We start from the raw sequence: 23,840 nt of genomic DNA on the forward strand, positions 1-23,840 counted from the left end.
CTGCTCTGTGCAGGTCTTAGAGATGTTTTTCTATCTCGGATTCAGTATTTGGGGGGTGGTTCCTACTTCTCTCTCAACGGAGCAACGCTTGAAGTCTTTCACCAGCCTAAGGAGCTTTCCTCCAACTTCCGCCAATCCAAGAGGACTTCTGCCGGTTTAAGTGGCACTTCCACTTAAATTGGCAGAAGTCTCCTTAGAGTGGTGGAAGGCTACGTGGAGTGCCGGTGGATCCACCCTTCTATTTGCAAAATAGACCCAAATGCCAGCGTTGTTGTTGCTTTCCGAGTTGCTGAGGTGCTTAGGTCCAACAGTTCCTTCCCCCTTTCCTCTGCTGGAGGAAGAAGCCCCCATTGTGGGGGAAACTACACAAGCCTTTGCACCTTAAAACTCACTAGCCGTTCAGATTTTCGTAACCGCACACAACAAACCGGAAGTGCAAACAGGTGAATACACATGTCTGGTGTAGTAGTTAAGTGTGCAGACTCTTATCTGGGAGAGCCGGGTTTGATTCCCCACTCCTCCACTTGCAGCTGCTGGAATGGCCTTGGGTCAGCCTTAGCTCTGTTATCTGGGAGAACCGGGTTTGATTCCCCACTCCTCCACTTGCAGCTGCTGGAATGGCCTTGGGTCAGCCATAGCTCTCTTATCTGGGAGAACCGGGTTTGATTCCCCACTCCTCCACTTGCAGCTGCTGGAATGGCCTTGGGTCAGCCAGAGCTCTCTTATCTGGGAGAACCGGGTTTGATTCCCCCACTCCTCCACTTGCAGCTGCTGGAATGGCCTTGGGTCAGCCAGAGCTCTCTTATCTGGGAGAGCCGGGTTTGATTCCCCACTCCTCCACTTGCAGCTGCTGGAATGGCCTTGGGTCAGCCAGAGCTCTCTTATCTGGGAGAACCGGGTTTGATTCCCCCACTCCTCCACTTGCACCTGCTGGAATGGCCTTGGGTCAGCCATAGCTCTCTTATCTGGGAGAGCCGGGTTTGATTCCCCACTCCTCCACCTGCAGCTGCTGGAATGGCCTTGGGTCAGCCAGAGCTCTCTTATCTGGGAGTGCCGGGTTTGATTCCCCACTCCTCCACTTGCAGCTGCTGGAATGGCCTTGGGTCAGCCATAGCTCTCTTATCTGGGAGAGCCGGGTTTGATTCCCCACTCCTCCACTTGCAGCTGCTGGAATGGCCTTGGGTCAGCCAGAGCTCTCTTATCTGGGAGAGCCGGGTTTGATTCCCCACTCCTCCACTTGCAGCTGCTGGAATGGCCTTGGGTCAGCCAGAGCTCTCTTATCTGGGAGAGCCGGGTTTGATTCCCCACTCCTCCACTTGCAGCTGCTGGAATGGCCTTGGGTCAGCCAGAGCTCTCTTATCTGGGAGAGCCGGGTTTGATTCCCCACTCCTCCACTTGCAGCTGCTGGAATGGCCTTGGGTCAGCCAGAGCTCTCTTATCTGGGAGAACCGGGTTTGATTCCCCCACTCCTCCACTTGCACCTGCTAGCATGGCCTTGGGTCAGCCATAGCTCTCTTATCTGGGAGAGCCGGGTTTGATTCCCCACTCCTCCACTTGCAGCTGCTGGAATGGCCTTGGGGTCAGCCAGAGCTCTCTTATCTGGGAGAGCCGGGTTTGATTCCCCACTCCTCCACTTGCAGCTGCTGGGATGGCCTTGGGTCAGCCATAGCTCTCTTATCTGGGAGAACCGGGTTTGATTCCCCACTCCTCCACTTGCAGCTGCTGCAATGGCCTTGGGTCAGCCTTAGCTATCGCGGGAGTTGTCCTTGAAAGGGCAGCTTCTGGGGAGAGCTCTCTCAGCCCCACCTACCTCACAGGGTGTTTGTTTTGGGGGAGGAAGATAAAGGAGACTGTGAGCCGCTCTGAGATTTGGAGTGGAGGGCGGGGTATAAATCCAATATCTTCTTCTTCAAAGTCCAGTATTGCCTACTCAGACTGGCAGCAGCTCTCCAGGGTCTCAGCTGAGGTCTTTCCCATCCAACCTGATCCCTTTGACTGAAGATACTGGGGACTGAACCAGGGACCTTCTGTATGCCGAGCAGATGTTCTATCACTGAGCCACCCTGCTTTCCATAAAGCCGCCTTGTACTGAAATCAGACCCTCAGTCCATCAAGGTCAGTCTTGTCTACTCAGACTGGCAGCGGCTCTCCGGGGTCTCAAGTTGGGGCCTTTCACATCTCTCTTCCTGCTCCTTTTAACTGGTGATACCAAGAGTTGAAGCTGGCACCTCCCCTCTGAGTCACAGCCCCCTCCCCTTGGCATAGCAGCTGCCGCAGGCTCTCCCCTTCCCACTGACCACCCCCAAACACCCACCTCATTTTTATGGGCCTTAAAGTAACAATTCAAGACCGCCCTTTTCACAAGATGCCAAAGACGCGGAGCGATTGATGTTTGGGGCCCCCGATCCCCTGCCAACGGGGCCTGCGTGAAGCTAGGCTGTCACAATATTTACCTACATCTTTCAGTTCAAAAGCGGCCTTTAGGCGGGGCGGGGGGGAGGCATGCGGGAGACTGAAACAGTGTCAATAATAATACTAATAAAAACGCTCCTGGCCCTCTGTTTAGATCACCTGCTGGTCCCGGGGTTAGCTGGGCTTACTAACAGGCAGCAAACCATCCAAAACATGAAAACGAGATTTTAAAATACGTTATGGTTTCAAAAATGCATTAGAGCGGCCCTGTCTGACCCCCCTGCAGATGGTGCTGAGCGTCTCGTCCCTCTGCCTTCTGAGGTCATGGAAGAGAATCAGCTGCTCCCTCCAGCCAGGCACGTGCTCCCAGGGCCAGTGGTCATGCACAGCACCTTCTGAGCGAGAGAACAGCTGGGAGAGGAGGGGAGGGGGGGAATAGACAGGAGACGTTTCCCTGCTTTAGCAGCCCTGCTGGGCGTGAGGGCATGCTACAGATCTCCCTGGCGCTGCCGCCTTCCCCAAAGGGTCGGTGGATGTGTTTGCAGATTTTTTTGGCAGGATATAAGTGCGCTCTCGGCATGATTGGAAAGGAACAGAGCACAGAAAGGAGAGCCAGTTTGATGTAGTGGTGAAGTGCGTGGACTCTTATCTGGGAGAACCGAGTTTGATTCCCCACTCCTCCACTTGCACCTGCTGGAATGGCCTTGGGTCAGCCAGAGCTCTCTTATCTGGGAGAACCGGGTTTGATTCCCCCCTCCTCCACTTGCACCTGCTGGAATGGCCTTGGGTCAGCCATAGCTCTCTTATCTGGGAGAACCGGGTTTGATTCCCCACTCCTCCACTTGCACCTGCTGGAATGGCCTTGGGTCAGCCATAGCTCTCTTATCTGGGAGAACCGGGTTTGATTCCCCCCTCCTCCACTTGCACCTGCTGGAATGGCCTTGGGTCAGCCATAGCTCTCTTATCTGGGAGAACCGGGTTTGATTCCCCACTCCTCCACTTGCACCTGCTGGAATGGCCTTGGGTCAGCCATAGCTCTCTTATCTGGGAGAACCGGGTTTGATTCCCCCCTCCTCCACTTGCACCTGCTGGAATGGCCTTGAGTCAGCCAGAGCTCTCTTATCTGGGAGAACCGGGTTGGATTCCCCACTCCTCCACTTGCACCTGCTGGAATGGCCTTGGGTCAGCCAGAGCTCTCTTATCTGGGAGAACCGGGTTTGATTCCACACTCCTCCACTTGCACCTGCTGGAATGGCCTTGGGTCAGCCAGAGCTCTCTTATCTGGGAGAACCGGGTTTGATTCCACACTCCTCCACTTGCACCTGCTGGAATGGCCTTGGGTCAGCCAGAGCTCTCTTATCTGGGAGAACCGGGTTTGATTCCACACTCCTCCACTTGCACCTGCTGGAATGGCCTTGGGTCAGCCATAGCTCTCTTATCTGGGAGAACCGGGTTTGATTCCCCACTCCTCCACTTGCACCTGCTGGAATGGCCTTGGGTCAGCCATAGCTCTCTTATCTGGGAGAACCGGGTTTGATTCCCCCCTCCTCCACTTGCACCTGCTGGAATGGCCTTGGGTCAGCCATAGCTCTCTTATCTGGGAGAACCGGGTTTGATTCCCCACTCCTCCACTTGCACCTGCTGGAATGGCCTTGGGTCAGCCATAGCTCTCTTATCTGGGAGAACCGGGTTTGATTCCCCCCTCCTCCACTTGCACCTGCTGGAATGGCCTTGAGTCAGCCAGAGCTCTCTTATCTGGGAGAACCGGGTTGGATTCCCCACTCCTCCACTTGCACCTGCTGGAATGGCCTTGGGTCAGCCAGAGCTCTCTTATCTGGGAGAACCGGGTTTGATTCCACACTCCTCCACTTGCACCTGCTGGAATGGCCTTGGGTCAGCCAGAGCTCTCTTATCTGGGAGAACCGGGTTTGATTCCACACTCCTCCACTTGCACCTGCTGGAATGGCCTTGGGTCAGCCAGAGCTCTCTTATCTGGGAGAACCGGGTTTGATTCCCCACTCCTCCACTTGCACCTGCTGGAATGGCCTTGGGTCAGCCATAGCTCTCTTATCTGGGAGAACCGGGTTTGATTCCCCACTCCTCCACTTGCACCTGCTGGAATGCCCTTGGGTCAGCCAGAGCTCTCTTATCTGGGAGAACCGGGTTTGATTCCCCACTCCTCCACTTGCACCTGCTGGAATGGCCTTGGGTCAGCCATAGCTCTCTTATCTGGGAGAACCGGGTTTGATTCCCCACTCCTCCATTTGCACCTGCTGGAATGGCCTTGGGTCAGCCATAGCTCTCTTATCTGGGAGAACCGGGTTTGATTCCCCACTCCTCCATTTGCACCTGCTGGAATGGCTTTGGGTCAGCCATAGCTTTCGTAGGAGTTGTCCTTGAAAGGGCAGCTGCTGTGAGAGCCCTCTTAGCTCTACCTAACTCACAGGGTGTCTGTTGCGGGGGGAGAAGATATAGGAGATTGTGAGCCACTCTGAGTCTCTTTTCAGCCCTGGCCCCTGCCAGGTGGAATCAGCTCCCTGTGGAGATCCGGGCCCTACCCGAACTACTGCCATTTCGTAGGGCCTGCAAGACGGAGCTGTTCCGCCGGGCTTATGGTTGAGGCAGCGGGCGTTCTATTATTCCATCATTTGGCTTCCCTTGTGGTGACATTGTGCCTTATTACAGTGCTATCCAATTGTTATGGCCATTGTTTAAGGTGGGCCTACAACTAGGATACGCTGTGCCCTGTCCGCCGGTCGTGCATTTTATTTATTGTTTTTACTGTTTAATTTTAATATGGTGTTTTAACTTTGATGTAGGTTTTTTTATTGTTCTTATTATATATCGTGATCCGCTTTCAGCCCGTTTATGGGAAAAGGCGGGATATAAACCTACTAAAATAAAACGAATCAATCAGCCAATCCAGGGAGAAGGGCGGGGTATAAATCTGCAGTCGTCATCTTCTTCTTCTTCACTCAAATCAGAGCAGGACCGTGAGCGGGTGTCGATTTTGTGTGTGCCAGATAACAAAAATACATTCACGAGGCCAGGCGCAAGTCAGACCGGGGACCTTTCGCCGCTGTGAGCGCCGTCGGTTTGAGTTAACGAAGAAAACCACAACCAAAAGCTTCTCCGGATTCTAATCCCTAAGTTTGCCTCCCAAACAGCTCCCTCCCAGGCCTTGAACACAGAGTCTTGATCCCTTTTGAACCAAGGATGCCTGTAAGCTGAAACTCCCTAGAGCCCTTGAGCTAAGCCTTTTGAAGAGCTCCGTAAGGTCTAGCTACCGACAGTATAAAAAAACAAAAAACAGCGCAGTTAATAGTAAGTACTTCCTTTCCTCCTTCATTGTCGTCTTCTTCAATCCGTGCAGTCCGTGGGTCTCCCTAACCCCAAACGTTCCGAGATAAAACACAGCAGCTGGAAAGTCGAATTAACTTTGAGGCTCCCGAAGCCTGCTGTGAGCACTTCCGCTGGCGCACAAAAGTACGGTAACAGGTGTTAAATATTTTAGCACAAAGCTCATGTTTCTCTGCCCAATCCTTTTCCTGTAAAACAGCAGTCTGATTTTGCAAAGCCTGACTTTTGAGGGGAGGGATCGTATTAAATACTTCCCTTCGTAATGGTTCTCATGTCCAGCAAAATAAAGCCTGACGCAAGTGGACTTTCCCAGCAATTCATTATGCTTCAGGGTATGTTGTAATTGCAAGGAGCTCTGAAACAGCTCGGCAAACCGGCCGTGAAGTTCCCGTGTGTGGGAAAAGAGAGTCTTCTGTTAAAACTTAAAAAATGTTCTGAGTGTTGCAGAATGAGTCAGCATCTGACTGTGTTTAGTCACCGATACATAGTTTGTGGATATGCGTGTTCTCTGACTGGCACCCGGCCCTCCAGGGTCTTAGGTGGAGGTCTTTCTTATTACCTACAAACTGGTCTTTTTAACTTGAGATGCCAGGGATTGAACCTGGGACCTTCTGTCTGCAAAGCTGGTGCTCTGCTACTGAGCCACGCCCATTCCCTAGTTGAAGGTTCCTTCTCCACAGCCGTATCCTTGGTCTGTCCGTATCTCTCCAGGGGCTCAGGTGGGAGGGCTGTCAGTCCCCGGGTGGGGGCAGGGGATCCCCTGGTTTGGAGGTCCTTCCCCCGCTTCAGGGTCATCAGAAAGCAAGGGGGGGGGGAGAGGGAAATGTCTGCTGGCATTATTCCCTACGGAGAGCGATTCCCATAGGGTATAATGGAGAATTGATCTGGGGTGCTGGGGGGGCTGTTTTTTGAGGTATAGGCACCAAATTTTTAGCATAGCATCCAGTGTCTCTCCTAAAAAAAAACAACACCCAAGTTTCAAAAAGATTGGATTGGGGGGTCCAGTTCTAGGAGGAGGAGGAGGAAGACCGCAGATTTATACCCCGCCCTTCTCTCTGAATCAATCTCAGAGCGGCTCACAATCTCCTTTATCTCCTTTCCCCACAACAGACACCCTGTGAGGTGGGTGGGGCTGAGAGGGCTGTGACAGAAGCTGCCCTTTCAAGGACAACTCCTATGAGAGCTATGGCTAACCCAAGGCCAAAAGAAGATGCCCCTATCCTTCATTATTCGAATGGAGGGAAGGCATTTAAAAGGAGCACGGTCCCTTTCAATGTGATGGCCAGAACTTCCTTTGAAGTTCAGTTGTGCTTCTCACACCCTTGCTCCCGGCTCCACCCCGGAAGACCCCAGATGTTTCTGGAGTCAGACCTGGCAACCCTACAAGTGGAGATCTTTCATATTACCCACAACCTAAATCCTTTTAACTGGGGATGGTGGAGATTGAACCGGGGACCATCTTTGTGCTGAGTAGATGCTCTGCCACAGAGCCATGGCCCCTTCCTAAATGAAGCTACCTTATCTCGAGCCAGGCCTTTCTTCTGTCAAGGTCCGTCTTGGTCTGTCATTAGTCTACAAAGGTCTAGGCGGCAGCCACTCTCCAGGGTCTCAGGCAGAGGTCTTTTCACAGCACCTGTCACCTGGTCGTTTTAACTGGAGAAGCCAGGGGTTGAACCTGGGACATTCTGTATACAAAGCAGAGGCATTTCCACTCAGCCAGAGATCTGAGCTACAGGCTCGGAACCTCCTGAAGGGTGGTGGAATTTCCCAGCGTTTTGACGTAGACCTCAAAGCAGCCATTTTATTGTGGTGAACATTGCGACGGTGTTGGGGACCCCTGTATTGAACTGCGGCTTTAGCAGAATGGCCAAACTGAGCTGCCGTCCATCTGTTTCGTAACTGAAATAAAGAGGGATTCAGGTGGGTAGCTATGTTGGTCTGAAGCAATAGTAGAACAGAGTTTGAGTGCAGTGGCAACTTTAAGACTAACAAGTTTAATTCTGGGTATAAGCAGGGGTGGAATTCTAGCAGGAGCTCCTTTGCATATTAGGCCACACACCCCTCATTGTAGCCGATCCTCCGAGAGCTTACAAAAAAAAAGAGCCTTGTAAACTCTTGGAGGATTGGCTGCATCAGGGGTGTGTGGCCTAATATGCAAAGGAGCTCCGGCTAGAATTCCACCCCTGGGTATAAACTTTTGTAGACCTGCGGACGAAATGTGCCACGGGGTTCAAACTTTGAAAAAAAAGAGGGATCTTTGTCTCTTCATTCATGCTAGCGTATTCTCAGATCTGATCCTTTTCTTCGACAGTTTTCATGAAAGAGCTTTTTCATTACTAACTCAGCGTGTGCATGCGTGGGTGCAAAAACCATGCTGGCAAATCAGATGCATAAAATAAGGATAGTGGGGGGGGGTTTGCTTTTTTTATTCCCCAGAAAGAATTTGCTGACCTGGGGGGATTTTACTAATGTTTCCTTGTTATACAAATCTGTATCTTGTAAAGGATTAACAGTCCTGACTGACTCCTGGGAAATGCAAAACTTTACTCAGTTACAGCTCAGCTGAGTGAAATAATACTAGTGGATCCTTACTCTAGGAAAGCAATGACTCTTGTTGACAAGAAAAAAAAATTTAAATTTAAAACAGTAGAATGTGGTTGTTAATCAGTTAGTTTAGGGGCATCATCACGGATTTCCCAACGCCAGAGTTAAAATTTTTCTTTAGAAAATGCAGGAGGAACTTTAATACAGTCACTTCTTCTACCATTTGTCTTTAGTAGGACTGCACAAACAATTTTATTTAGAAGATGAAGAAGATATTGGATTTATATCCCGCCCTCCACTCCGAAGAGTCTCAGAGCAGCTCACAATCTCCTTTACCTTCCTCCCCCACAACTGACACCCTGTGAGGTAGATGGAGATATTGGATTTATATCCCGCCCTCCACTCCGAAGAGTCTCAGAGCAGCTCACAATCTCCTTTACCTTCCTTCCCCACAACAGACAACCTGTGAGGTAGAAGAAGATATTAGATTTATATCCCGCCCTCCACTCCGAAGTGTCTCAGAGAGGCTCACAACTTCCTTTCCCTTCCTACCCCACAACAGACACCCTGTGAAGTAGATGAAGATATTGGATTTATATCCCGCCCTCCACTCCGAAGAGTCTCAGAGCAGCTCACAATCTCCTTTACCTTCCTCCCCCACAACTGACACCCTGTGAGGTGGGTGGGACTGGAGAGGGCTCTCACAGCAGCTGCCCTTTCAAGGACAACCTCTGCCAGAGCTCTGGCTGACCCAAGGCCATTCCAGCAGCTGCAAGTGGGGAATCAAACCCGGTTCTCCCAGATAAGAGTCCGCACACTTAACCACTACACCAAACTGGCTCTTATTAAGAAAAACAAGGAAAGGAAAGCATACTATGCATAAGGGTAACAACCATTGTTTGCTCACACACTAAAGGAATATAAACAATAAATACGTTTCAATTTAGTTTAAACTCACGTAACAGTGCATCGTCACCTGGACAGGGGAGTCTTAACAGTCAACAAAAATACAATTCAGGAAAGTATAATCTTGTGTATAAAGCATTTGTTGATTGAAACAGTGTACAAAGCTTCAACATCAGTTTTGTCTAATACTGCACTGGGAAGTTGATCATTTGCGGGCCATTAAAATATCTGGAGATTTGGAGGGTGGAGCCTGGAGAGGACAGAGTTTGGGGAGGGGAGGGGTGGGACCTCAGCAGGGCACAATGTTATGGGAGGTAATGGAGATTGTGACCTCTCTGAGATTCAGAGTATAGGGCAGGATATACATCCAATATCTTCTTCTTAAAAAGAAAATAGTGCAGCTAAGCTGAAAATCTCCCTTGGAGGGAGTAGATGAGGAGCTGTGTGGCATCTGAAAACGTAGAGCCCCTCCCAGATGCGAAATATGTGAATTCAGCAAGATTGGGGGTGGGGGGGGAAGGTATTAATGAGGATATTCTTCTTTCCTTTCTAAGATTCCTTCTCCTCTCAAAGCTCAAACAAGGCCAGGGAGAAAGGGAGGGAGGGGTGGGGAGAGACTCGGACGAAAGAGAACGAAACCAGCCAGAAACCAGCTAATCCATTAGAAACATCCAAAATAAGCTATCGGCTTTCAGCCAAGCTCAGCTCCGCTCTCCACCAAGAATGCTTCTAATGCCAGTATCAGACAGTTTGTGCCATTGTGGTATTGCGGGGGAAGAAGAAGAAAATGAGATGTTACTCTACCCATTCCTCCCCCCCCCCGCCCCGATGATCATTTTAAAAAATGCACAAATGAGAAAGATTAACCGCCCTGTTTGTAAATGCTCCCGCATGCTCGACTTCATGCTCGCGCCAGCGGTCGGGGGGCCCTGCTTTTCCCCTTCTGCTGCCACCCCCCACGATGCGCTTCGTGGGAGGCCGGGCGAAACCGGTGGCTTTCTTCTTAGGCATTGTGGTGTTGCACCATCAGGGCCGACCTTCCTCCACACACACACACACACACACACACACACACACACACACCACCACCACGCTGGCCAGAATGAAGTGTTAAGATAATACGGACATCTGGACATGTCGATAAGCACATCTGGGATACAGCATGTTCCACTATGAAGCAAAACAATAAGAGCTCTTTGCAGATGAGTTTCTTAACTGTGTAGAGATCATTGCGAGGGGGGGGGCAAGGTCTGTGCTGTCTGCTCTGGATGTCAGAATGCAGTGGGTACAGGGTTGACCCTGGCAAATGGGGGCTCATTTACACTTTTCTCTTCTTCTGGGTGGATAGGTCAGCCCTGCATTCTTTTGGTTCATCTTGAACATAAGAACGTAAGAGAAGCCATGTTGGATCAGGCCAATGGCCCCTTCAGTCCAACACTCTGTGTCACAGAAGAACATAAGAGAAGCCATGTTGGATCAGGCCAACGGCCCTCCAGTCCAACACTCTGTCACAGAAGAACATAAGAGAAGCCATGTTGGATCAGGCCAATGGCCCATCCAGCCCAACACTCTGTGTCACAGAAGAACATAAGAGAAGCCATGTTGGATCAGGCCAGTGGCCCATCCAGTCCAGCACTCTGTGTCACATAAGAACATAAGAGAAGCCATGTTGGATCAGGCCAGTGGCCCCTCCAGTCCAACACTCTGTGTCACAGAAGAACATAAGAGAAGCCGTGTTGGATCAGGCCAATGGCGCATCCAGTCCAACACTCTGTGTCACAGAAGAACATAAGAGAAGCCATGTTGGATCAGGCCAATGGCCCATCCAGTCCAACACTCTGTGTCACAGAAGAACATAAAAGAAGCCATGTTGGATCAGGCCAATGGCCCATCCAGTCCAACACTCTGTGTCACAGAAGAACATAAAAGAAGCCATGTTGGATCAGGCCAATGGCGCATCCAGCCCAACACTCTGTGTCACATAAGAACGTAAGAGAAGCCATGTTGGATCAGGCGAATGGCGCATCCAGCCCAACACTCTGTGTCACAGAAGAACATAAGAGAAGCCACATTGGATCAGGCCAATGGCCCATCCAGTCCAACACTCTGTGTCACATAAGAACATAAGAGAAGCCTTGTGGAATCTGGCCAATGGCCCATCCAGTCCAACATTCTGTGTCACACAGTGGCCAAAAAAAAATTATATACATACACACACACACACATGTGGCCATCTAGCTGTGGTGACAAGTGTTCCCTCTAAGAAGATATTGGATTTGGATTTATATCCCACCCTATACTCTGAATCTCAGAGTCTCAGAACGGTCACAATCTCCTTTACCTTCCCCCTCCACCACAACTCTGAGGTCGGTGAGGCTGAGAAGAAGAAGACTGTAGATTTGTACCCCGTCCTTCTCTCTGAATCAGAGTCTCAGAGCGGCTCACAATCTCCTTTCCCTTCCTCCCCCAAAACAGACACCCTGTGAGGTGGGTGGGGCTGGAGAGGGCTCTCACAGCAGCTGCCCTTTCAAGAACAACCTCTGCCAGAGTTATGGCTGACCCAAGGCCATTCCAGCAGGTGCAAGTGGAGGAGTGGGGAATCAAACCCGGTTCTCCCAGATAAGAGTCCGCGCACTTAACCACTACACCAAACTGGCTCTGAGCTAGTGTGACCGAGCTCAGTTTTTTAGCTTCCAACTTGCACATTTTTGTCTTAGCTCAGGAAAAAATGGCCCCAAAAGCAGTCAGATTTATGCAGCAGCTCACAACTTTAATGCCAGTAGCTCACGAAGCAGAATTTTTGCCCAGAAGACTCCACAGTTTAGATGGCGTATCGGCGTGGTAACTAAAGCGAACCTCCATATGTAGAGGCAGCAAGCCCCTGAGCAAGAGCCAGGAGGCAACATCTGAGGAAGGATTTGGTTTCTGTGCCCTGTTGTTGGCCCTCCAGGGCAACTGCTCAGCCGCTGCGTGAAACAGGACACTGGACTCGATGGGCTGCTGGTCAGATCTGGCAGGGCTCCCCTGGGGTTCAGATGTGGGTGTCCTCCAACCTTCTTGAGGCTGTGGGCACCTTTGGAGCTTTGTGAAGAAGAGCTGGATTTATATCCTGCCCTTCACTCGGAGTCTCAGTGCAGCTTACAATCGCCTTCCTTTCCTCTCCCCGCAACAGACACCCTGTGAGGTGGGTGGGGCCGAGAGAGCTCTGAGACCTGTGACTGACGCAAGGTCACCTCGCTGGCTTCACGTGGAGGAGTGGGGAATCAAACCCGGTGGTCCAGATTAGAGTCTCCCTCTCTTAACCACGACACTGAACTGGCAGAGTGCCATCCCCAAAATGCCCACCACAAGAGGTGGGGCCAAACCCAGAATGGGTGCCAGGGGTGGCTGAGCAATACGTCTCTCCTCACTTTGCAAAACTTGCAGGGCTTTTTTGGTAGCAGGAATTCCTTTGCATATTAGGCCACACGCCCCTGATGCAGCCAATCCTCCTGGAGCTTACAGGAGGCCCTGAACTAAGAGCCCTGTAAGCTCTTGGAGGATTGGCTACATCAGGGAGGGTGTGGCCTAATATGCAAAGGAGCTCCTGCTGCAACAAAAGCCCTGGCAATGGGCAGGTGCCTTTACAGCAAGTCTCAGGGCTTTTTTGGTAGCAGGAACTCCTTTGCATATTAGACCCCAGATGTAGCCAATCCTCCTGGAGCTTACAGTAGGCCCTGTACGAAGAGCCCTGTAAGCTTTTGGAGGATTGGCTGTATCGGGTGTGTGGCCCAATATGCAAAGGAGTTCCTGCTACAAAAAAAAAGGCCTGTTTTGTAGAAGGGAAATAAAAAGAAAAAGAAAGTCTGGGGGAAAGAAGATGACGAATTGCAGATTTATACCCCACCCTTCTCTCTGAATCAGAGACTCAGAGCGGCTTATAATCTCCTATATCTTCTCCCCCCACAACAGACACCCTGTGAGGTGGGTGGGGATGAGAGAGCTCTTACAGCAGCTGCCCTTTCAAGGACAACTCCTATGAAAGCTATGGCTGACCCAAGGCCATTCCAGCAGGTGCAAGTGGAGGAGTGGGGACTCAAACCCGGTTCTCCCAGATAAGAGTCCAAGCACTTAACCACTACACCAAACTGGAAGGAAGGGAGAAAGAGGGGGAGTGGCTAAAATAAAAAGCCCGAAGGGGGAAGGAACCCACAAGCCGGCATCCTTACCAGTCCTCTTGGTCTTCCAGCGGATGCTGCTGCTATTCCACCCATTAAGGAAAAAACCTTCCATTTGAATGGGGAAAAGAAGCCCTGCCCTACAGTGACCCTGCCCACTTTCTGAAAAGCTCAGCAGTCACCAGAGGAGGTATTGGCAGATACCATGGTACCCCCAGACAACACGTTGGCAAACTCTGTTTAACGCATGGAGGTCAGAGAGGGCCTACGGGTCCAATCCCAGTCCATCTGTCCCTCCCACTTTTTAAAATCGACCTTTGTCGTGTTTTTACCAGGATGGTGAAGTTGTGGAGGACGAACACCCCGTGGCTTCAAACACAGCTTTGAGTATGATATTCCATCGTAAATAAGACAGTGGCTGGTGTCTTGTGGTGGGGAAGAGAAGAAATAGAATGTTTCATCCACCACCACCCACAGTCAACCCACGAGAGTGCTGCCAGGGGTCAAAATTACAGTCATTGTGATGTTCACCTTTGTTCTGGTCATCTGCATCAGAATGAAATGAACGAGCCAGTACTGTGGTGTAGTTTTTGGAGTGTCACAGGAGGTGGTGGTGGCTGCAAGCATAGCCAGCTTCAAGAGGGGATTGGATAAGCATATGGAGCAGAGGTCCATCAGTGGCTGTTAGCCACAGCCTATCGTTGGAACTGGGGCAAGTGATGCTCTGTATTCTTGGTGCTTGGCGGGGGGGGGGCGGGGCAACAGTGAGAGGGCTTCTGGTGTCCTGACCCACTGATGGACCTCCTGATAGCACCTGGGGTGTTTTGACTACTGTGTGACACAGAGTGTTGGACTGAATGGGCCACTGGCCTGATCCAACATGGCTTCTCTTACGTTCTTCTGTGACACAGAGTGTTGGACTGGATGGGCCATTGGCCGGATCCAACATGGCTTCTCTTATGTTATTCTGTGACACAGAGTGTTGGACTGGATGGGCCATTGGCCTGATCCAACAGGGCTTCTCTTATGTTCTTATGTGACACAGAGTGTTGGACTGGAGGGGCCATTGGCCTGATCCAACATGGCTTCTCTTACGTTCTTATGTGACACAGAGTGTTGGACTGGATGGGCCACTGGCCTGATCCAACATGGCTTCTCTTATGTTCTTCTGCGACACAGAGTGTTGGACTGGATGGGACATTGGCCTGATCCAACATGGCTTCTCTTATATTCTTATGTGACACAGAGTGTTGGACTGGATGGGCCATTGGCCTGATCCAACATGGCTTCTCTTATGTTCTTATGTGACACAGAGTGTTGGACTGGATGGGCCATTGGCCTGATCCAGCATGGCTTCTCTTACATTCTTATGGAGTCTTTTGGGAGACCCAGATTCGAATTCCCACCCTGCCCTTGAATCATCGGCCAGGTACACATTCTCAGCCTAGCCCACCTCATGGAGCTGTTGGAAGGATAAAACAGAGGAGAGGAGACCTGCCGTAAGGCTCTTTGGGTTTCCATTGGAAAGAAAGGTGGGGTGCAACTGAAGAAAATTAAAATGCAAAGGTTCACAGTGACGTGAGGGTTGCAGTGATGCAAGCGCCGATTTTAGGGCAGTGCTCACAGGGGCTTTCTGCAGGCCCAGTGAGCGGATTTTATTTTGCTTTTGCAATGAGAATTGTCGTCTCCCCATATTCCTTAGCTGAGCTAACAACCCACTATGTGTGCGAACTCCGCTGGTGCCATAGGCCTCAGGATACTGAAAATGCGTTCTTTGTATTGTATTTTGTGCGCTTGCTTGCTTTCTCTGTGGTGGTGCCCTCAGCGCTGATGATAGATCTTTGCCCGTTTTATTCTTCAAGCTTCTGGAGAGAAATGCAGCCCCCGTTAACCAGTTTTCTGATGATTGCAGGGACCTTTGACACTCGAAAAGGAAACTGGATTTTAAAATACGCAGAGAGGATACCATGGCAGTTCCCGTAAAACCCTTCTGGCCAGAATTTGTGATTGTGCTGTGCGTTCACTGTTCGTAGCTGCGGGGGCACCATAGATCTAATCTGAGGTCTCTTTTGATGTGTCAGGCTTGACATTCTTTGAACTATATATTAGCTCTCTCGCAGACCTCCACTGGGTTTATGAGCGTCCGTGTTACCGAGCCGAGGGACGAATGGAACGTTAGATCTGCCTTGTACACAAAATTTTATTGATTTGATTTCTATCCCGCCCTCCCCGTGAAAAGAGGCTCAGGGCGGCTTACATGTTGATGAAGATAACACGGAAATAAAATTACGTTAAGATATAAAAACATAGCAAACAAACCATTTCAAGTGCTATAATTCTGTTGTTCCAGCTGCGTGTTCTATAGAAAGACCAGTCTTAGGTTCATGCTAGAGGTGGTCCAGTTGTTTCGGAGTCCGTTGTAGCCTATGAGCTTAGTTTACAAAAGACTGGTGGAAGAACACCATCTTACAGGCCCTGCGGAACTGTGCGAGCTCCCTAATCTCCTCAGGGAGCTCGTTCCACCAGCATGGGGCTACGACAGAAAAGGCCCAGGCTCTAGATGTCACGAGCCTGGCCTCTTTAAGGTCAGGGCTGGAGAGCAGATGTTGTGACCCTGACCGAAGTGCTCTCCAGGAAACATGGGGAAAGGTGGTCCCTAAGTAGGGTTGCCAATCCCCAGGTGGGGGCAGGGGACCCCCCCCCCGGTTTGAAGGCCCTCCCCCCGCTTCAGGGTTGTCAGAAAGCGGGGGGAGGGGAGGGAAATGTCTGCTGAGAACTCTATTATTCTCTATGGAGATTTATTCCCATAAAAAATCATGGAGAATTGATCAGCGGGTATCTGGGGCTCTGGGGGGGGGGCTGTTTTTTGGGGTAGAGACACCCGATTTTCAGTATAGCATCTAGTGCCTCTCCCCAAAATACCCCCCAAGTTTCAAAAAGATTGGACCAGGGGATCCAATTCTATGAGCCCCAAAAGAAGGTGCCCCTATCCTTCATTATTTTCTATGGAAGGAATTGAAACGGTGTCCTGTCCCTTTAAATGTGATGGCCAGAACTCCCTTGGAGTTCATTTATGCTTGTCACACCCTTGCTCCTGGCTCTGCCCCTAATGTCTCCTGGCTCCACCCCCAAAGTCTCCTGGCTCCACCCCCAAAGTTCCCAGATATTTCTTGAATTGGACTTGGCAACCCTATCCCTAAGGCATGCAAGTCCCTGGCCATATAGGGCTTTAAAGGTAAGAGCCAGCACCTTGAAACGAACCCAGTATGCAATGGGCAGCCAGCACAGCGCTTTTCAGCACAGGTTGAATGTGCTCCCGCAAGGGGAGGCCCATTAACAGCCTGGCTGCAGCATTCTGCACTAGTTAAAGCTTCCGGGTTTGAGACGAGGGCAGCCCCATGTAGAGGGCATGGCAGTAATCCAGCCTCGAGGTGACCGTGCCATGGATCACTCTCGCCAAGTCGTTACGTTCGAGGTAGAGGACCAGCTGCCTTATCAGCTGAAGATGAGAAAAGGCTGATTTGGCAGTGGCTGCCACCTGGGCCTCCGTTGTTAAAAAGGTTAAAAACCTTTCCCCACGTTTCCTGGAGAGCACTTCGGTCAGGGTCACAACATCTGCTCTCAATCCCTGGCCTTAAAGAGGCCAGGCTCATGACATCTAGAGCCAGGGCCTTTTCTGTCGTAGCCCCATGCTGGTGGAACGAGCTCCCTAAAGAGATTAGGGCCCCGCAAGAGCTCGCACAGTTCCGCAGGGCCTGTAAGATGAAGCTCCGTTGTTAAAAAGGAGTCCATGAATACCCCTAAGCTTTTAACCGTGGGCGCCAACATAAGTGGCGCTCCATCGAAGGTCAGTAGTGAGACCTCTGCTCCCAGACCGCCACGACTTAGATACAGGACCTCCGTCTTCGTTGGATTCAATTCCAGGGGAACGCGTCCTTTGTGCCGTCTTAATTACTGTATTAAATGTGTTTAACATACTCACGCAACATGGTGGAGCCTCTTCCCCTGTTGTTGCTCAGAGGCAGGCAATAAATTGCTGGTCGGTCATTGACTCCAAAAAATCTGAAAGCAATACGACAGTCCTTTTTATCGCTGCTGGCAGAAGTATCACGCCGTTTTGATCGAGCGGTCCGCTTTGCCAGAACTCTTTTTAGAGGTCGGATGTTAAAGGAGCGCAGGAATAAACGCGGGAAGGGAGAGACGCTGATGAGTGTTGTGGTCTGTAATTTGTAATAGCCTTTGGGAAGAAAGCCGGAGGAAGATGGTCATGTCGGGTGCAGAAAAGAGATCTCAGGTTCCATCCAAGGGTAAAAGTAATGAAGGTAGCCTCCTGTGCAAGCATCAGTCGTTTCCGACTCTGGGGTGACGTCGCATCACGACATTTTCACGGCAGACTTTTGACAGGGTGGTTTGCGATTGCCTTCCCCAGTCATCTACCCTTCCCCCCCCCCCCCCAAAGCTGGGTACTCATTTGACTGACCTTGGAAGGATGGAAGGCTGAGTCAACCTTGAGCCGGCTACCTGAACCCAGCTCCCGCCGGGATTGAACTCAGAGCAGAGCTTGGACTGCAATTCTGCAGCTTACAACTCTGGGACACGGGGCTCCTAAGGGATGGGTACTGTGCCCATAACTCTCAACCAGTCCATTTTGGTGGCAGCTAGCAGGAATTCCAACAGAACAGTGGGTTTTCGCTCCAGTGCAACCTGTGCAATTTTCTTCTTAGCACAGTTATCTGCATTGCATCTTCTGGCGACAATTCTGAAAGACCCAAGGTTCTGTTCCATCCTGCCCACCGGCATCTCCCCATAACTTTCTGTGGGTCTTTTTTTTGGCTTAACACTCGGTTCAAAGAAGAGGTTTTGGTGACCTCGTAAGCTCCTGTTGTCCCCATTCGTCAATGGGGGACCATTCTCCCACCCCCAATGTGGCCATTCCACCATCAAGTTTAACACTGGGGGTTTTCCTGTTAATAAAACAAAGACAAAAATAGTAATGGATCTCGTTGCACTGAAAGTTGAACCACATAAGAAGGCGGCGGCATGTTTTCCTTGCGGTACATTTCTAGCAACTGGCGTTAACTTGTGATCCCTTGGGAGGGAGTATACTTGTGGACACATCCTGCCCACATGTTCATGCCACATGGATGGCTTGGCAACTATGCGGAGGTGGGAGTGGGATGTGGCTTTCTTCGAGGGCCCAAGATGTGCTGAGGCCACTGTGTTGCAACTGGGGACTCTTGGAATTTGACAGAGTGCCATTTTATACTGTGTATGTTTTATTCCCATTATAGTATTGCCTGACTGTATCTTATAGCTTCGCGAGCTATAAGTCTCCGGAAGCAATTCCTAAGAAGATATTGGATTTATATCCCGCCCTCCACTCCGAAGAGTCTCAGAGCGGCTCACAATCTCCTTTACCTTCCTCCCCCACAACAGACACCCTGTGAGGTGGGTGGGGCTGGAGAGGGCTTTCACAGCAACTGCCCTTTCAAGGACAACCTCTGCCAGAGCTATGGCTGACCCAAGGCCATTCCAGCAGGTGCAAGTGGAGGAGTGGGGAATCAAACCCGGTTCTCCCAGATAAGAGTCCACACACTTAACCACTACACCAAACTGGAAATACCCAACTGAATGACTTGGTTCTGGAATTTAATCAGTGTTTTTGGGGAGGAAATTATATTTTATACTGTCTATGTTTTATTCTCATTATAGTATTGCCTAATTATATTTTATACTGTGTATGTTTTATTCCCATTATAGTATTGCCTGACTGTATCTTATTTGTATTTAATTGATTGGTCTTTGACCGTATTAAACTTTCATTCAACAGGCTGAAGACTCTGAAAACCTTTGGAAGCAAACTTAATCCTCCCGTGGAGGGCTTGTTAAAAGTGACACTGTAGAAGTTAAAGCTGTTGGTGTGGTCTTACAAAACTGGGTTGATTTGTAACTTTCGTTCAAACTTTGCCTTCGCAGCTGGTCTGAAAACCCCAAAGAATGGAAGTTTCAGAAAACCAGGCAAACGTGGCTTCTTTTGCACATGTACGATAAAGACAAGGTACGTCACAATGTTTTCTTTCCTCTTCGGAGCAGAAGCCAAAGATGAGCGACTGTGGCTCAGTGGTAGAGCATCTGTGTGGTACGCAGAAGAAATTAAGGGTGTCCGTTTAGTCAGCCCAGTGAAATGTAAGGCAGCAAGCTTTCCTTTAGCTGCCAATTTCCTATCTTCTATCTCTGATTCAAGGTATTAGTTTTGATATTCAAAGCCTCGCGCGGCCTGGGACCAACATATCTGCGGGACCGTCTCTTCCCATATATGCCCCGGAGGTCGCTTCGCTTGGCCTCCCAAGATCTTCTTACTGTCCCCGACCCAAGAGATGCCCGTCTTGCCTCTACCAGGGCCAGAACCTTCTTGGTGCTGGCCCCAACCTGGTGGAATCAGCTCCCTATGGAGATCCGGGCCCTACCTGGCTTGTTAGCCTTTCGTAGGGCCTGTAAAACGGAGCTATTCTGCTAGGCTTTTGGATGAGGCGACGGGTATCTATCCATTAGATCGGTTGGCCTCCCTTACTGTATTACTGTCCTATTCTGCTGTGCTATTCAGAAGTACCATCCCGCTATACTATTCTGTTCTATCATCTCGCTTGATCATCCCGTTGTACTTTTACTAAATATTGTAACTGGTTTTTATTGTGATATTATTCTGATTTTATTGCTACTTATGATGTGCTCCACTCTGGGCCCTCAATGGTGGAATGGACGGAATATCAATAAAATAATAATAACAACAGCAGCAGCAACAAATGACATTTATTGAGCTGCAGAAAGAGAGGCCTCCCTTGTTTTTTTCTTTTGGTGTCAAGAGATGACCCCAATCCCCCCCCCGGCCCCCTGGACTCCACTCAGTTGCACCAAAGTATCCCTGGGAACCGACATGGCAGCTTCCTACTGGACATATGGACATATGAAGCTGCCTTATACTGAATCGGACCCTCAGTCCATCAAAGCCAGTATTGTCTTCTCAGACTGGCAGCGGCTCTCCAGGGTCTCAAGCAGAGGTTTTTCACACCTCTTTGCCTGGACCCTTTTTTGGAGATGCTAGGGATTGAACCTGGGACCTTCTGCTTCCCAAGCAGATGCTCTACCACTGAGCCACACCCCCCCCCAACCCCTACTGAGTCAGGCAGTTGGTCCGTCAATATTAGCCTTGCTGATTCTCACCAGCAGTGGCTCTCAGCTAGAGGCCTTCCATATCATGTAATACCTGATCGTTTCAAATGGAGTGTCCGGGGATTGAACTTGAGACCTTCTGCGCGCAAAGCAGAGGCTCTACCACCCAGCCACAGCCCCTCCACTGCAATGCCAGTGCTATTCAGAGGTTTGTTACTCCTCTCGCACGTTGGCCACTGTCAGAGGAAGAACTGCCTGAAATGGGATGTACTTCCGGACATTGTGGATGTGCACATACCGTCTTATCTCTCTGTGCAAAACAACAAACTGATAGCTGTTTCACTGTAGCTTCCGAGTGGAGTCGTGTTGGTCTGTAGCAGAACAATCTGTTCCAGATCCAGTAGCACGGCCACCTCCTCCGGGATGCCCCCAGGAGAGCGCTGCGTTCCTCAGATAACAACTTGCTGGTGATCCCCAGCCCTAGAGATAAACGGCCATCCAGGGCCAGGGCCTTTTCGGTCCTGGCCCCAGCCTGGTGGAACTCTCTGCCAAATAACACTAGGGCCCTGCGGGATCGTATGCAACTCTGCAGGGCCTGCAAGGCAGAGATGTTCCTCGATTTGGTCGAGGGCAGCAGGAGTCCACATCACAACTGGCCCCCTTCCCTTGCTCCCCGCCCTTCTGACTGATCCAATTCCTCTCCCCCACGTCCACGAGGCACCCACAGGCCAGAAGTAAGGGAGAGGACGGTGGCTCAGTGGTTGAGCATCTGCTTGGGAAGCAGAAGGTCCCAGGTTCAATCCCTGGCATCTCCAAAAAAGGGTCCAGGCAAATAGCTTGAAACCCTGGAGAGCCGCTGCCGGTCTGAGTAGACAATACTGACTTTGATGGACCGAGGGTCTGATTCAGTATAAGGCAGCTTCATATATGAGGGAGGGATGGTGGCTCAGTGGTAGAGCATCTGCTTGGGAAGCAGAAGGTCCCAGGTTCAATCCCTGGCATCTCCAAAAAAGGCTCCAGGCAAATAGGTGTTAAAAACCTCAGCTTGAAACCCTGGAGAGCCGCTGCCAGTCTGAGTAGACAATACTGACTTTGATGGACCGAGGGTCTGATTCAGTATAAGGCAGCTTCATATATGAGGGAGGGATGGTGGCTCAGTGGTAGAGCATCTGCTTGGGAAGCAGAAGGTCCCAGGTTCAATCCCTGGCATCTCCAAAAAAGGGTCCAGGCAAAAAGGTGTGAAAAACCGCAGCTGGAGATCCGCTGCCAGTCTGAGTAGACAATACTGACTTTGATGGACCAGGGGTCTGATTCAGTATAAGGCAGCTTCATATGTTCATAAGTAGGAGGAGGGAACTGCAGATTTCACCACTTGGTTTTAAAATAATATTTGTTATGATTTTGATGTTACGGTTTTATTGTTTTTATGGCACTGTACATTGCTTAGAGGCCCACAGCCGTGGCTATTAGGCAACTCATAAATCTAATAAATAAATAATGAATAATTTAGAGACCCATGAGCGTTCCAGCGGATAAGCTTTTGAGTGTCAAAGACATGTTCCTTTTTAGCCTCCTTAGATTGGCCATCCTTGAGAACGTACAGAGTACATACCATGCTCTTTCTCTCCAGTGGGGTACAGACTCTACAGAATTTCTTGTTCAACGGGGAAAAGGGGTTGCTGTAAAATGTGCCCCCCCCCCAAGTCAACGCCACCACTGTCTCAGTCCGAAACAGGCCAAGAATACTGACGCGCAGTCCATCAAGACCCTTTCAGTTTCTCCTTCTTTTGTCTTAAAGGTGCCCAAGGAATATTTTTCCATTTTGCTGCGATACCTCGAGGGGCTTCAAGGGAGCGCGCGGACCATAACTGTGCAGAAAGCGGAAGCCCTCGTGAAAGAGTACGACGCTTCCGGAACTGAGGACCCCAGCCTCCTTGAGAAACGCGAGCGCATCCGGAACGTTCTCCAGTTGTTGTCATGAAAACACGGCATCTTAAAAGAGCCTTTCTAGATCCATTCCACCACCACCACCCCCCGCATCACAATAGCAGAGCTGTATAGAATCCGTAGCTTTTATACAAAAAGGAACTCTTGGAAGCAAAATTAGTCAGCGCTTCAAAAGTAGGGAAGCAATTACAGCAAATTTCAGCGGACAGCATCCTGTGGACTCTAACAAGAATCCGCTTGCTCTTCTTTTTGGAACTGTCCTTTTAACACTGCCCATGTAACTATGATTATGAATGTCTGCATCTGCTCATAAGGAGGTCCTTTTTTCCCCCCACCCAGCCTCAAGGATGCCTTTAAACCAAACCAAGACAATCTGTCTTCTTGCACACGTCTCCTTCAGTCATCTTGCCGCTGGTTTCATCACTCATTCTATATTGTCTGTCTGCCTTGAAAGCCTAGAGGCTGTGAGTTTGGGTCTGCCTGCCTTTGTGTCTGAAAAGTGCTATTTTTTTAAACAGTTAGCTACGTCACACAAGGACAGACAAGCAGCATGGTGGGCTCTTCCACATGACGTGATCAATAAAAGGACGTTCTGGTGGATCCGGAGTCGTATTGAGCCTGAGCATTATTTTCCAGTTGAGTAAATCTCACTTTGGCGTAACTTTGTCAGGGATGCCGTTGGAGTCGTCAAGAAGTTGAATCTCTGCGGGCTTTGAGGGACAGAAAATGAAAGTACTAATTGTTCCAGAGCCAGAGGTGCTAATTTGACCGGTTGTCTCCAACCAGCTCTAATTACCCAGATTTCTCCAAGCGTTTTGTTGTTGTTTCAATTGTAGCCTCTGTCTGGGGTTTTCAGCAACCTTCGCCGGACTGAGTCTCCTTAGGAGCCTCGGAAAAAAACATGGAAGAGATTAGCAGTTCTGAAAGTCGCTAACGTATTGCATTCCCTATAAGACAACTCGGGTCCGGGAGCCAAACGCTTAAGCGATCCAATATGTGCCGTGCTAGCGTAGTAACGCCAATGGAATTCAATACTCTGGCACCCGCCTAAGTACAAATTCGGCAAAGCCGAGCACGTGAAATCCCTCTGACACGCCTTCTGAACTAATTGACTCTCTCCCTCTCCCATGCCGTGTACCACCTGCCCCTCGGCATTTCGGTCGCTGAAGCAAACGCCTTCTGACGCTGCCAGAAAAGTCACGTGGGGTCTCCATGGCTCAAACGTTGGCCTCCTTTCTCGGGAGCCTGTGCTGCGTTTGGTTCCGAGGGAGCTGATTCCAAAGATAGCAGCAAAACATTCCAGCCTACACACTTTCCACTAGAACAGTAAGTTGTGGGTTGGAT

General features: G+C 50.2%; 1 protein-coding gene across 1 annotated transcript in view; it reads left to right on the forward strand.

The window, feature by feature from the left end:
* Positions 1 to 23,102, forward strand: part of C20H7orf50 (chromosome 20 C7orf50 homolog) — a 237,553-nt gene extending 214,451 nt beyond the window's left edge. The window contains exons 4-5 of the mRNA XM_060260539.1: positions 19,356 to 19,437; positions 22,348 to 23,102. Of these exons, the coding sequence (XP_060116522.1) occupies positions 19,356 to 19,437; positions 22,348 to 22,530 (265 nt within the window). The 3' untranslated portion in view covers positions 22,531 to 23,102. The remainder of the gene's footprint in view (positions 1 to 19,355; positions 19,438 to 22,347) is intronic.
* The last annotated feature ends 738 nt before the right edge of the window (positions 23,103 to 23,840 follow it).

The sequence above is a fragment of the Heteronotia binoei genome, chromosome 20 (assembly GCF_032191835.1).
Source record: "Heteronotia binoei isolate CCM8104 ecotype False Entrance Well chromosome 20, APGP_CSIRO_Hbin_v1, whole genome shotgun sequence".
Classification (NCBI taxonomy): Eukaryota; Metazoa; Chordata; class Lepidosauria; order Squamata; family Gekkonidae; genus Heteronotia; species Heteronotia binoei.